The sequence below is a fragment of the Hyperolius riggenbachi genome, chromosome 1, assembly GCF_040937935.1.
Source record: "Hyperolius riggenbachi isolate aHypRig1 chromosome 1, aHypRig1.pri, whole genome shotgun sequence".
Classification (NCBI taxonomy): Eukaryota; Metazoa; Chordata; class Amphibia; order Anura; family Hyperoliidae; genus Hyperolius; species Hyperolius riggenbachi.
The window spans coordinates 638,614,693-638,627,389 of NC_090646.1; the positions used below are offsets into that span (position 1 = coordinate 638,614,693).

At 45.6% G+C, this 12,697-nt stretch overlaps 1 protein-coding gene across 3 annotated transcripts in view; it reads left to right on the top strand.

Moving 5' to 3' along the window:
- The window catches only part of LOC137530224 (phospholipid-transporting ATPase IC-like), a 114,635-nt gene that overhangs the window by 87,281 nt on the left and 14,657 nt on the right, over positions 1-12,697 (top strand). For all 3 annotated transcript variants that reach the window (XM_068251291.1, XM_068251292.1, XM_068251293.1), the window contains exons 22-23: positions 2,517-2,805; positions 8,487-8,710. In XM_068251291.1, coding sequence (XP_068107392.1) covers positions 2,517-2,805; positions 8,487-8,710 — 513 coding nt within the window. The remainder of the gene's footprint in view (positions 1-2,516; positions 2,806-8,486; positions 8,711-12,697) is intronic.

A 12,697-nucleotide genomic window follows, 5' to 3' on the forward strand; every position in this document is an offset into this window, starting at 1 on the left:
GGGAATACTGTTTTATGCTGCTGGGGACTTGAGTGGCATTCGGCTTACCTTGCGCCCAGCTTACTGGCATCCTACATATACATATGCCTTGAATCATGTGTGGTCAGCTTCATTAAATGAACCTAATTGAGTGGAGGCTGAAGCTCAGGACTTCACACGGGGGTCATTCAACGCTATTTTCATGCAATAGGCTAGATTCCAGACACTTTAAAGGACAACCGAGGTGACATGTGGCATGATGAGATAGACATGGGTATGTACAGTGACAAGCACACAAATGACTATGCTGTGTTCCTTTTTTTCTTTCTCTGCCTGAAAGAGTTAAATATCAGGTATGCAAGTGACAGTTTCTGTGACTAGGTCGGACTATAGCATAACCCTCACTGATAAGGAATTACAGCCATAAAACACTTTCCTGTCAGTAAATGGCTTCTGAGAGCAGGAAAGAGATAAAAAGAGTCAATAGTTCATAGATTTGAGCTCTGGCATACGTCAATGCATGTGTCATTGAGCAGAGACAATGGAACAGTCAAAATTTAAAAATAAGATTTAAATATAAAATAAAATAATGGGATATCTTAAAAAGTCATTTTTATGAGAAGGAGAATAGATAAAATGGTTTATCTCATCAGTTTATTTTCACCTCGAATGTCCTTTAAGACAGTGTTTCTCAACATTTTATTGGCATGTACCCCTTTTAAAACCCTGTACTCACTGAATAGTAAACATTATCACAAGTACCCCTTGACAAATATATATTTAATCGTAGTACATGATAATTGGTTTGAAACAATTTTCAAGCACTTACTATTTACATTATGATCCTGATCATCTAGCTGCTAGCCCAGTGTTCTTCTGCATGGTGTATAAACTGAGAACATACGAATTAATACACTAATCCTTTGGGACACTGCTGTTCCACTACTGGAACCTTCACATACATGTATATTTTTCATGTGGATTGAACATCAACGTCTTGAGCTCAGACGGACAAATTCTTTCATTTTGGGACCTGGCAGTGGTGCAGATGCATATGCATCACTGCAATATTGTAGTCTAGGTTAAGCGGAGGATATATTGGGGCAGTGGGATTGGGTCTGTGGGGAGGGGTTTGTCAGGTGGGGTAGGGTGGGTGCTTCAATGGGGAGGTCCGGGAGGCTTACATTTTTAAAGTGTTTTGATACAGTGATTAATAAAGGGTTTTGTAAATATTTTCATATAAGGATTTGAGTAGAATTTTGTTTGGTCTGGTCCATACCTACCCATATACATCTCACAGTGTTTGATTTATATTGCTTTTAATTAACTAAAATACTTATTTGGTGTTGTTTAAATAAGATTTATCGTTTTCTAAAACTCTAAATTGGTTATTCTTGGTTAAGTATATCAAGCCTGAGTACCCCCTGGAACCTTCAGAAGTACCCCCTGGGGTACGCGTACCACACGTTGAGAAACTCTGCTTTAAGACATGCCCCTACCACGCCCTCACCACACCCCTCAGCAGGGCCGGCGCTACCATAGAGGCAAAGGGGGCAATTGCCCCAGGGCCCCAGAGCTTGTAGGGGCCCTCAGTGGCTACAAGAGGAAAAAAAATTCAAATCGACCTTATAGTTTTTGAGAAAATCGATTTTAAAGTTTCAAAGGAAAAAAAAATACACATTTAAAAACCTGCCGACTTTAATGGTTAATAGCAAATCCACCTTAAATGCTAGAAACCCTAAATGTGCAGGATATGTTAAGGAGGTCATTGGGAATAAGAGGAAAAAACAATTTTTCAAAAAGACCTAATAGTTTTTGAGAAAATCGATTTTAAAGTTTCGAAGGAAAAAAGTATACTTTTAAATGCGGTAAATGTCACTTTTAGTAGCAAACCTAACGGTAGTGTAATTTTACATGCATCAAACGAAAGCGCGATAAATTTCCTGACGGGGTTTCCAGGGGGTCTTTACGCAGTCGCAGCGCTTTGGCCAGGGATCGCTATACAGCTGCAATATGTCTGTATGAAGATCCCTAGCATTTTTTCCTATTTTCCCAATTTTATTTTTATGTTTAGAGTGTGGGGATTTTTTTTTTTTAATTATGTGGCGTCCCCCCTCCTGAAACTTTTTAACCCCTTGTCCTTCATGCAGGCTGGGGTAGCCAGAATGTGGAGCTCCGACCGATTGGGGCTTCACACCCTGACTATACCAGCTGCAAGAAAAATATCAATTTAAATGATAGGAATAAAGTTTAGAGTGAGTCATTCACATATTTGGCAGTAGAAAAATACAAACATATTTAGATAGATCTGTACATAAGTCCTGAAAGAGAGACAAATGAGGAAGAAAGAGGGACAGAGGGACAGGACTCCCAAAGAGGGGCTGTCCCTCCGAAAAAAAGGGACAGTTGGAAGCCTTGGTGCCCAGCACTTTTACAGATTTAAAGGTTCAAAGCTAATTTTGAAGGATAACATTTTAAACCAGGTTAACAATTATGAGGTTGCCATAAGCTGACCTCACTTGTGCTTTTATCTATAGAATGAAATTCTCCTTGAAAAGAAAAAAAAGAAGAAAAAACGTCTGAAGCTGCGGCGGTTCCGGACTGCCGAGCAGAAGCAGCAGGACCTGGATCAGAAGAAGAAGGAGGACGCCCTGAAGGAAATCAGGCAGAAGCACTTTGTGGACCTGGCCTGCGAGTGCAGCTCGGTCATCTGCTGCAGAGTGACGCCCAAACAGAAGGCCATGGTGGTAGACCTGGTGAAACTCTACAAGAAGGCAATCACCTTGTCCATCGGAGATGGCGCCAACGACGTCAACATGATCAAGAGTAAGGCAAAAGCATGTGGTTGAAGAGTTAGTGTAATAATACAACTTACTAATTCCTGACTTACGAACAGGGAACAAGTAAAAAAAAATAATCAAACAAGCCTTTTAGTTTTTGAGAAAATCAATTTCTAAAAAAATTCAAAGAAAATTGGTTTTTAAACTCAGTGAAATGACATTTTGTTACGGTACACTATGCTATATAGAGAGTTCCAAGTTCTGTATACACATTTCACACATTTTAAAGCAAACCTAATCTTTGATCCAGCCCTGGACAAAGAGACACAGAAGGGGGCACAAAGGTGGACAGGGCTCAGAGGTGGTACAGAGGGACACAGTGGAGGCACAGAACAATCCGAAGTGGTCCGCACACTTTATTCAATCAATATGACACACATCCATTCGTGCAACGAATGCTTTGGGGCCTGGAGGGGAACTCTTTGTCAAGGTAACAAGAACAAAGTGGTACCATTTTTGTTCTTGTTACCTTGACAAAGGGGACCCCTCTGGTCCCCAAAACGTTTGATGGTTATACAAATGGATGTGTGTCAAGTTGATTGAACAAACAAGGATTTATTCTTTACTGGTGTGTGCGGACCCCTCCGGTGGTTCCATATATGATATTTCTCCTGCGCTTCAGGACTGGTGTGCGACTTTTCTTCTGCTACAGTAGAGGCACAGAGAGGAGATGGCACAAATGGAGACACTGAGGTAACAAGGACAGAGGTGGCACAGAGGGGGAAGGGGAAGGCAGAGAAAACAGAGAAGGTGCAGTGGGCAGATATGGCAAAGTGTTCTGACTTATAGACAGATTCAGGTTAAGAACGAACCTACAGTCCCTATCTCGTTCATTAACCGGGGACTAGCTGTATTTGTGACAGTATCATGCTACCCGCAGTATGAAACATTATTATTATTAGTGTTGGAGTTCGAATTCAGGAGATTGAATTCGGAAACCCAAATTCTCCAGCACACCACACTGCTGCACCTTGAGCAGTGGGCAGGGTCACAGGGAGGTCACTCACTTGCAGTTCACACCATGCTTCTCATGGACAGGGTCGCGGGGGAGCAGTGGACAGGGTCACGGGGAGTTCACTCACTTGCAGTTCACACCATGCTTCTCATGGACAGGGTCGCAGGGAGCAGTGGGCAGGGTCACAGGGAGGTCACTCACTTGCAGTTCACACCATGCTTCTCATGGACAGGGTCGCGGGGAGCAGTGGACAGGGTCACGGGGAGTTCACTCACTTGCAGTTCACACCATGCTTCTCATAGACAGGGTCGCGGGGAGCAGTGGACAGGGTCACGGGGAGTTCACTCACTTGCGGTTCACACCATGCTTCTCATGGACAGGGTCGCGGGGAGCAGTGGACAGGGTCACGGGGAGTTCATTCACTTGCGGTTCACACCATGCTTCTCATGGACAGGGTCGCGGGGAGCAGTGGACAGGGTCACGGGGAGTTCATTCACTTGCGGTTCACACCATGCTTCTCATGGACAGGGTCGCGGGGATCAGTGGACAGGGTCATGGGCAGGGCCGGATTTCTGGCAAGGCCACATAGGCCATGGCCTAGGGCACCAGAAATTTAGGGGCGGCTCAGTGAGGGACAGTAAAGCTGTTCCATGCAGCCATCCTTATCTACAAGGTCAGCTTTAACCTTTGAACTCTCTGTCCTATGTACTTGTGTCATCCCTGCAAGACCTGTAAGCTCTATCCTGCAGGTACACTTCAGCCTAACTCACATGGTGGCACAATGGGTCCATCATTAATGAGATGGCAAACATAACGTAAAAGTTCTTAAGGAAAATATAACATAACTTATACACGTATTACTGAAATAGTTATTGTCTGTGACATCCAATGATGTAAGTAGAATTCTCATTGGGGCACACGGAGATAACAACCATACAGATGGTATAATTGGCCTTGGGCGGTAAAAAGTATAAATCCGGCCCTGGTCACGGGGAGTTCACTCACTTGCGGTTCACACCATGCTTCTCATGAACAGGGTCGCGGGGAGCAGTGGACAGGGTCACGGGGAGTTCACTCACTTGCGGTTCACACCATGCTTCTCATGAACAGGGTCGCGGGGAGCAGTGGACAGGGTCACGGGGAGTTCACTCACTTGCGGTTCACACCATGCTTCTCATGGACAGGGTCGCGGGGAGCAGTGGACAGGGTCACGGGGAGTTCATTCACTTGCGGTTCACACCATGCTTCTCATGAACAGGGTCGCGGGGAGCAGTGGACAGGGTCACGGGGAGTTCACTCACTTGCGGTTCACACCATGCTTCTCATGGACAGGGTCGCGGGGATCAGTGGACAGGGTCACGGGGAGTTCACTCACTTGTGGTTCACACCATGCTTCTCATGAACAGGGTCTCTGGGAGCAGTGGACAGGGTCACAGGGAGTTCACTCACTTGCGGTTCACACCATGCTTCTCATGGACAGGGTCGCGGGGAGCAGTGGACAGGGTCACGGGGAGTTCACTCACTTGCGGTTCACACCATGCATCCCATGGACAGGGTCGCGGGGAGCAGTGGACAGGGTCACGGGGAGTTCATTCACTTGCGGTTCACACCATGCTTCTCATGAACAGGGTCGCGGGGAGCAGTGGGCAGGGTCACGGGGAGTTCATTCACTTGCGGTTCACACCATGCTTCTCATGGACAGGGTCGCGGGGATCAGTGGACAGGGTCACGGGGAGTTCACTCACTTGTGGTTCACACCATGCTTCTCATGAACAGGGTCGCGGGGAGCAGTGGACAGGGTCACGGGGAGTTCACTCACTTGTGGTTCACACCATGCTTCTCATGGACAGGGTCGCGGGGAGCAGTGGGCAGGGTCACAGGGAGGTCACTCACTTGCGGTTCACACCATGCTTCTCATGGACAGGGTCGCGGGGAGCAGTGGACAGGGTCACGGGGAGTTCACTCACTTGCGGTTCACACCATGCATCTCATGGACAGGGTCGCGGGGAGCAGTGGACAGGGTCACGGGGAGTTCATTCACTTGCGGTTCACACCATGCTTCTCATGAACAGGGTCGCGGGGAGCAGTGGGCAGGGTCACGGGGAGTTCATTTACTTGCGGTTCACACCATGCTTCTCATGGACAGGGTCGCGGGGATCAGTGGACAGGGTCACTGGGAGTTCACTCACTTGTGGTTCACACCATGCTTCTCATGAACAGGGTCGCGGGGAGCAGTGGACAGGGTCACGGGGAGTTCACTCACTTGTGGTTCACACCATGCTTCTCATGGACAGGGTCGCGGGGAGCAGTGGACAGGGTCACAGGGAGGTCACTCACTTGCAGTTCACACCATGCTTCTCATGAACAGGGTCGCGGGGAGCAGTGGACAGGGTCACGGGGAGTTCACTCACTTGCAGTTTACACCATGCTTCTCATTGGACAGGGTCACGGGGAGTTCACTCACTTGTGGTTCACACCATGCTTCTCATGAACAGGGTCGCGGGGAGCAGTGGACAGGGTCACGGGGAGTTCACTCACTTGTGGTTCACACCATGCTTCTCATGGACAGGGTCGCAGGGAGCAGTGGGCAGGGTCACAGGGAGGTCACTCACTTGCAGTTCACACCATGCTTCTCATGAACAGGGTCGCGGGGAGCAGTGGACAGGGTCACGGGGAGTTCACTCACTTGCGGTTCACACCATGCTTCTCATGGACAGGGTCGCGGGGAGCAGTGGACAGGGTCACAGGGAGGTCACTCACTTGTGGTTCACACCATGCTTCTCATGAACAGGGTCGCGGGGAGCAGTGGACAGGGTCACGGGGAGTTCACTCACTTGCAGTTCACACCATGCTTCTCATGGACAGGGTCGCAGGGAGCAGTGGGCAGGGTCACAGGGAGGTCACTCACTTGCAGTTCACACCATGCTTCTCATGGACAGGGTCGCAGGGAGCAGTGGGCAGGGTCACAGGGAGGTCACTCAATTGCGGTTCACACCATGCTTCTCATGGACAGGGTCGCGGGGAGCAGTGGACAGGGTCACAGGGAGGTCACTCACTTGCAGTTCACACCATGCTTCTCATGACTCAAATGTTTCCTACTTCCTGAAGTTTAAAGAGGACCTGAACTCAGAACTTCCTCTCTGCTCTAAAAGATCAGCTAATAACCTAGAAAAAAACAAAACATTTCTTTGTTACAGCTGATACAAATCCTGCAATAAATCTGCAGTGTCTACTTCTGGCTTTCATGGAAGAAGCTGTAGGGCTAACATCCCGTGTTTACAAATTAGCTGCTCTGCTGAGGCAGCCAGCTGAAACAACTGTGATATTAAATTACAACTTTTGATTAGTCAGAGATGAGGGGTAATTAGACAGGCTAAACTCTCTGAATACAGGGTGCAATTCTTTCTGTTTTCCTTCTGTCCTGTGTAAGAGTTCAGGTCCACTTTCCGCGCTGGTGTTAAACTTGATGGTGACTGCTGATGATAACAACCACCTCGGTCGAGAAGCTAGGGTGACTGTAGTGTGTCTACAGCGGCCACCTGACGTCCCCATCCCTGACATCCTAGCATCCCCCAAACTCATTGTTCTCCAGTCCCCACTCACCTTGCATTGTCCCTATACCTCCATTCATAGGAACGCTAGCCTACAGCATTGGGCCCCGAACTGTCGTGCGAGAGACTCATTCCGTCTCCTGCTCGATGACCGAGATTGAAAATGTGTACGTAGCTTTAAGGGAACCTGAGGTGAGAGGGATATGGAGGCTGCCATATTTATTTCCTTTTCAACAATACCAGTTGCCTGGCAGTCCTCCTCTAGCCATAGACACTGAGGGCTGGTGCACACCGAGCGGCTTTTTCAGCGTTTCTGCAGCCGCTTGCGGCTGCGGATCCGCTTGGTCAATGTATCTCAATGGGGTGGTGCACACCAGAGCGGGAGGCGTTTTGCAGAAACGAAAAATGCTGAGGTGAGGCATTTTTTGGATTTCGGATGCGTTTCTGCCTCAATGTTAAGTATAGGAAAAACGCAAACCGCTCTGAAAAACGCCTGTTCAGAGCGGTTTTGCAGGCGTTTTTGTTACAGAAGCTGTTCAGTAACAGCTTTACTGTAACATTATATGAAATGTACTATACTGAAATCGGCTGCAGCAATCCGCAAAACGCTAGCAAAACGCCATAGAAAAAGAAGAAAAAGCGTTTCAAAATCTGCTAGCGTTTTGCGGATCTGCTAGCGGTTTTTGGTGTGCACCAGCCCTCAACAAGCATATGCAGATCAGGTACTCTGACTCAGTCAGCTGACATGGGTTTTGATTGGATTAGCCATGTGCTTGTTCCGGGGTTTGACTGAGACACTAGTTATGCCAGAAAATCAAAAGGAGTGCCAGGTAACTGGTATTGTTTACAAGGAAATAAATATGTCAGCCTCCATATCCCTCTCAACTCGGGTTCCCTTTAAAGTGAATCATTCTTTATCCATTATGAAGTTGAATACTATTAAAAATGACCTTTGCATTTCAGTCCGCAGCCAGCTAAGAAATTTCAAAACTGACAGCAAATTCATATGCTCTTCTGTGTAACCATGGCAGCAGTACCGTTTGTGCTGTCTCTGGAGTACAGTTGCCATGAGATTATTTAGAAACCATCTTGGAGGAGCTGGATGTGGACAGTCATTTTTTTCTATAAAATCAGTTAGTTTGTTTTTTGCTCCCGTCTCAGCTGCCCATATAGGTGTTGGTATAAGCGGACAGGAAGGGATGCAAGCCGTCATGTCCAGTGACTACTCCTTCGCTCAGTTCCGCTTCCTGCAGAGGCTGCTGCTCGTCCATGGACGCTGGTCCTACATACGAATGGCCAAGTTCCTCACCTACTTCTTCTACAAGAACTTTGCCTACACCCTGGTGCACTTCTGGTACGCCTTCTTCAATGGATTCTCCGGACAGGTAATGTGGGTGGTTAAAATGACAATGTTTACCGTGCGCTCCTCTAAAGATTGTCTAAACTAAAAGAGTATATATATAAAAATATATGAATATCAAAAAGGGGAAATTCCGCTGGATCGCTATCTACCTTACAGAGTGTATATCTCAGCCAGTACAAATTTAAAACGGGTACAGCGCTCAACAGCCTTCAGATCCAGTTGGCAAAATACATACAACAAACATTCACCATAAAGTTGTATATACTGTATATTAATAAAAATATTAACATTCAAATATGCAAGGAAGTCTCTAATTTAGGGCGGCCGCCCTACTTGGAGATATAAATTAGAGACTTCCTTGCATATTTGAATATTAATATTTTTATTAATATATATACAACTTAATGGTGAATGTTTGTTGTATGTATTTTGCCCACTGGATCTGAAGGCTGTTGAGCGCTGAACCCCTGTTTTAAATGTGGGTGATTAGCAGAGATGGATTAAAGCAGGGGTCCCCAAACGTTTTGGTGGAGGGCCGGGTCAACATACTTCAGACTGCTGGGGGGCCGGGGTATGCATAAGATGATGTAGAAGTCTTTGCGGGCCAGACAGTGAAGCATACCCAGGTGACAACCTGCAGTCCAATTGGACAGCAGTGTCACCTGATGTGGAATTTGATTGGAAACCAGCGAATTACTGCTTTCTGGCTTCCATGTGGATGGGTGGTGCCAGCACTGCTATTCTATATGTGGACCACTAATATTTAAAGATGTAGCTGACCGTATCTATAAGTAATACATTTTGTGTGTGGGGGGCCGGTAAAAAAGCCTCAGGGGGCCACATTCAGCCCGCGGGCCTTAGTTTGAGGACCACTGGATTAAAGGGGAACTTCAGCCTAAAAAAACATACTGTCATCAAGTTACATTAGTTATGTTAATTAGAATAGATAGGTAATATAATCTCTTACACACCCTGTTTTAAAAGTACAGGCAAATGTTTGTGATTCATGGAGGCTGCCATCTTTGTCATGGGGGCAGCCATCTTTTTGGTTGAAAGGAGGTGACAAGGAGCAGGAGACACAGTTTCAACTGTCCTGTGTCCTGATTACCCCTCCCAGCTGCACACGCTAGGCGTCAAATGTCAAATTCAAAATGTAAAAAAAAAAAAATGGCACCAAAACAGCAGAACGAGAACAACAAAATCAGAAATCCCATCATGCTTTGCACAGCATCAGGGGAAAAAAGCCCGGGCAGTTTTCTTCTGTGCAGCTAAAAATGAGGCTTGTATAAGAGAAACAAAGTTCTGATGCTGTGAAACTGTTAAAGAAACACCAGGCCTTTTCAGTGCTGCTGAGTCGATTTTTAGTCCGGAGGTTCACTTTAAAGGGAATCTGAAGTGAAAATAAACTTATGATATAAAGATTCATATGTGTGGTACAGCTAAGAAATAAAACATTAGTAGCACATATTGTTTCCAGTACAGGAAGAGTTAAGAAACTTCACTTGTTACCTATGCAAAAGAGCTTCTCTGAGCTTTCCGACTAATTTAGTCCGGGAGCAATGCTATTTTCTGAAGCACTTATCTCAACCCGTCTCTCACTGTTTCTTGTTTGTTTGAGGTTTTTCTGCCAGGAAGTTCAAAGGGTCATTAACTCTGCTCTGTTTCTTAGTTTAAAATACAGAGTGTATTTTGTAAACTGCAAATATTAGCAAATGATACAATGTTATAGAAATACAACTATATAACTGAAACTAAAATGAGACTGTTTTCTTTGCTACTTATAGTCTATGAATTGTCCGTAGTTCACATACAATTCATTATATCATAAGTGTTTTTTTGCTTCAGTGTCACTTTAAGACAATGTAATAGGGCCCTAGGGAAGGTGGTAGATCTGGGGCCCCCTTGTGGTCGTTTTGGTAAGCTGAAGTGGAGAGAGGTCAGAGAAGGTGGAAGGTAGGCCCCTTGACACGAACTAGGCCCCAGGCACCTGCTTAGGTTACCTGGTAGATGATACTGCTCTGAGGATGATAAATTATTCCTCCATATATGGAGGGAATGGTAAAGCTGCCAATGGGAATGACCATTTTTTGTCTGTTTTTACCGCATTGCAAAACTGACAGCAGGGCCGGTTTAAGCAACAATGGGGCCCCAGGGCAAAATAAACCTGGGGGGCCCCCCCACCATATACCCAGGAACAAAAATCGGCATTAAGGGACCTTTTTGCAGCTGGTATAGTCAGGGTGTGAAGCCCCAATCGGTCGGAGCTCCACATTCTGGCCATCACAGCCTGCATGGGGGACAAGGGGTTGAAAAGTTTCAGGAGGGGGGACCCCACATCATTTTTAAAAAATAAATTCCCGCCCCCCCCCCCCCCCCCAAAAAAAAAAAAAATTGGGAAAATAGGAAAAAATGCCAGGGATCTTCATACAGCCATATTGCGGCTGTATAGCGATCCCTGGCCAAAGCGCTGCGGCTGCGTATGGAACCCCTGGAAACCCGTCAGGAAATTTATTGCTCTTTCTTTTGATACATGTAAAATTACACTACCGTTAGGTTTGCTACTAAAAGTGACATTTACTGCATTTAAAAGTATACTTTTTTCTTTCTAAACTTTAAAATTGATTTTCTCAAAAACTATAATGTCTTTTTGAAAATGTTTTCCTCTTATTCCCAATGATCTTAACATATCCTGCAAATTTAGGGTTTCTAGCATTTAAAGTGGATTTGCTATTAACCTTTAAAGTCAGCGGGTTTATAAATGTGTATTTTTTTTTCTCAAACACTATAAGGTCTATTTGAAATTTTTTTTCCTCTTGAAGCCACTGGGGGCCCCTTCAGGCTCTGGGGCCCTGGGGCAATTGCCTCCTTTGCCTCTATGGTAGCGCCGGCCCTGACTGACAGTGAACAGATCCTATGTTATAAATTTGCTCTGTTCACACTTGTTAGTCTGCAATGATCCATTGGGTCTGTTGCGATAAGCGGACCACACTTTTGGGCTGTCTGCGATCTTCCCTGGCAGGTGAATGCGTTTCCTATTTTGCCCCTGTTGCCAGTATCAACAGGATTATTATCTAAACTGCTGTATAGTAAAACAACCACAAGATGTCACTGTCTGTAAAATGTGGTGGTGATCTCTATGGCATTGTTTTTTTCTTGTATTCACTCTGTGTGCTCCTCTCTGTTCTAAGTAAGTTGTATTTCCTGATGATGGTGCCTATCTGTTTGTACAGACAGCTTTGCTCTATCAGTCGTCCCATACCACCACCCCCCCCCCCCCCACACACACACACACACGCACACACACCAATGACGAGGGTTGTGAATTCTATTGTTATTCCTTGCATGTGCGCACAGCCTTAGAGGTGTTTCCCTTTCATGCAAGAATTTTATGTCTGTAATTAGTTATCAGTGAGAGTCAGTGAGAGACTCAAGTCTGCTCGAGGGTTAACAGCATTATTACCTAAACTGCAGAATAGTAAAGTAGCCACAAGATGTCACTGTCTGTAAAATGTTGCAATGATCTCTATGATGCGGTGATTTCCTCTGTGTTCCTCTCTGTTGTAAGTAAGCTGTATTACCTGATTGGGAAGTACACTGCAGAAAAAGTGTCCTTCACGTTATTCGCAAAAATAATAAAAAATAATAATGTCACTTCGGGGTCTCTTTACAGGGGAACTTCAGCCTAAACAAACATACTGTCATCAAGTTACATTAGTTATGTTAATTAGAATAGATGGGTAATATAATCTCTTACCCACCCTGTTTTAAAAGAACAGGCAAATGTTTGTGAGTGATTCATGGGGGCTGCCTTCTTTGTCATGGAGGCAGCCGTCTTTTTGGTTGAAAGGAGGTGACAAGGAGCCGGAGACACAGTTCCAACTGTCCTGTGTCCTGATTACCCCTCCTAGCTGCACACGCTAGGCTTCAAATGTCAAATTCAAAATGTAAAAAAAAAAAAAATTTGCACCAAAACAGCAGAACGAGAAAAACAAAATCAGAAATCCCATCA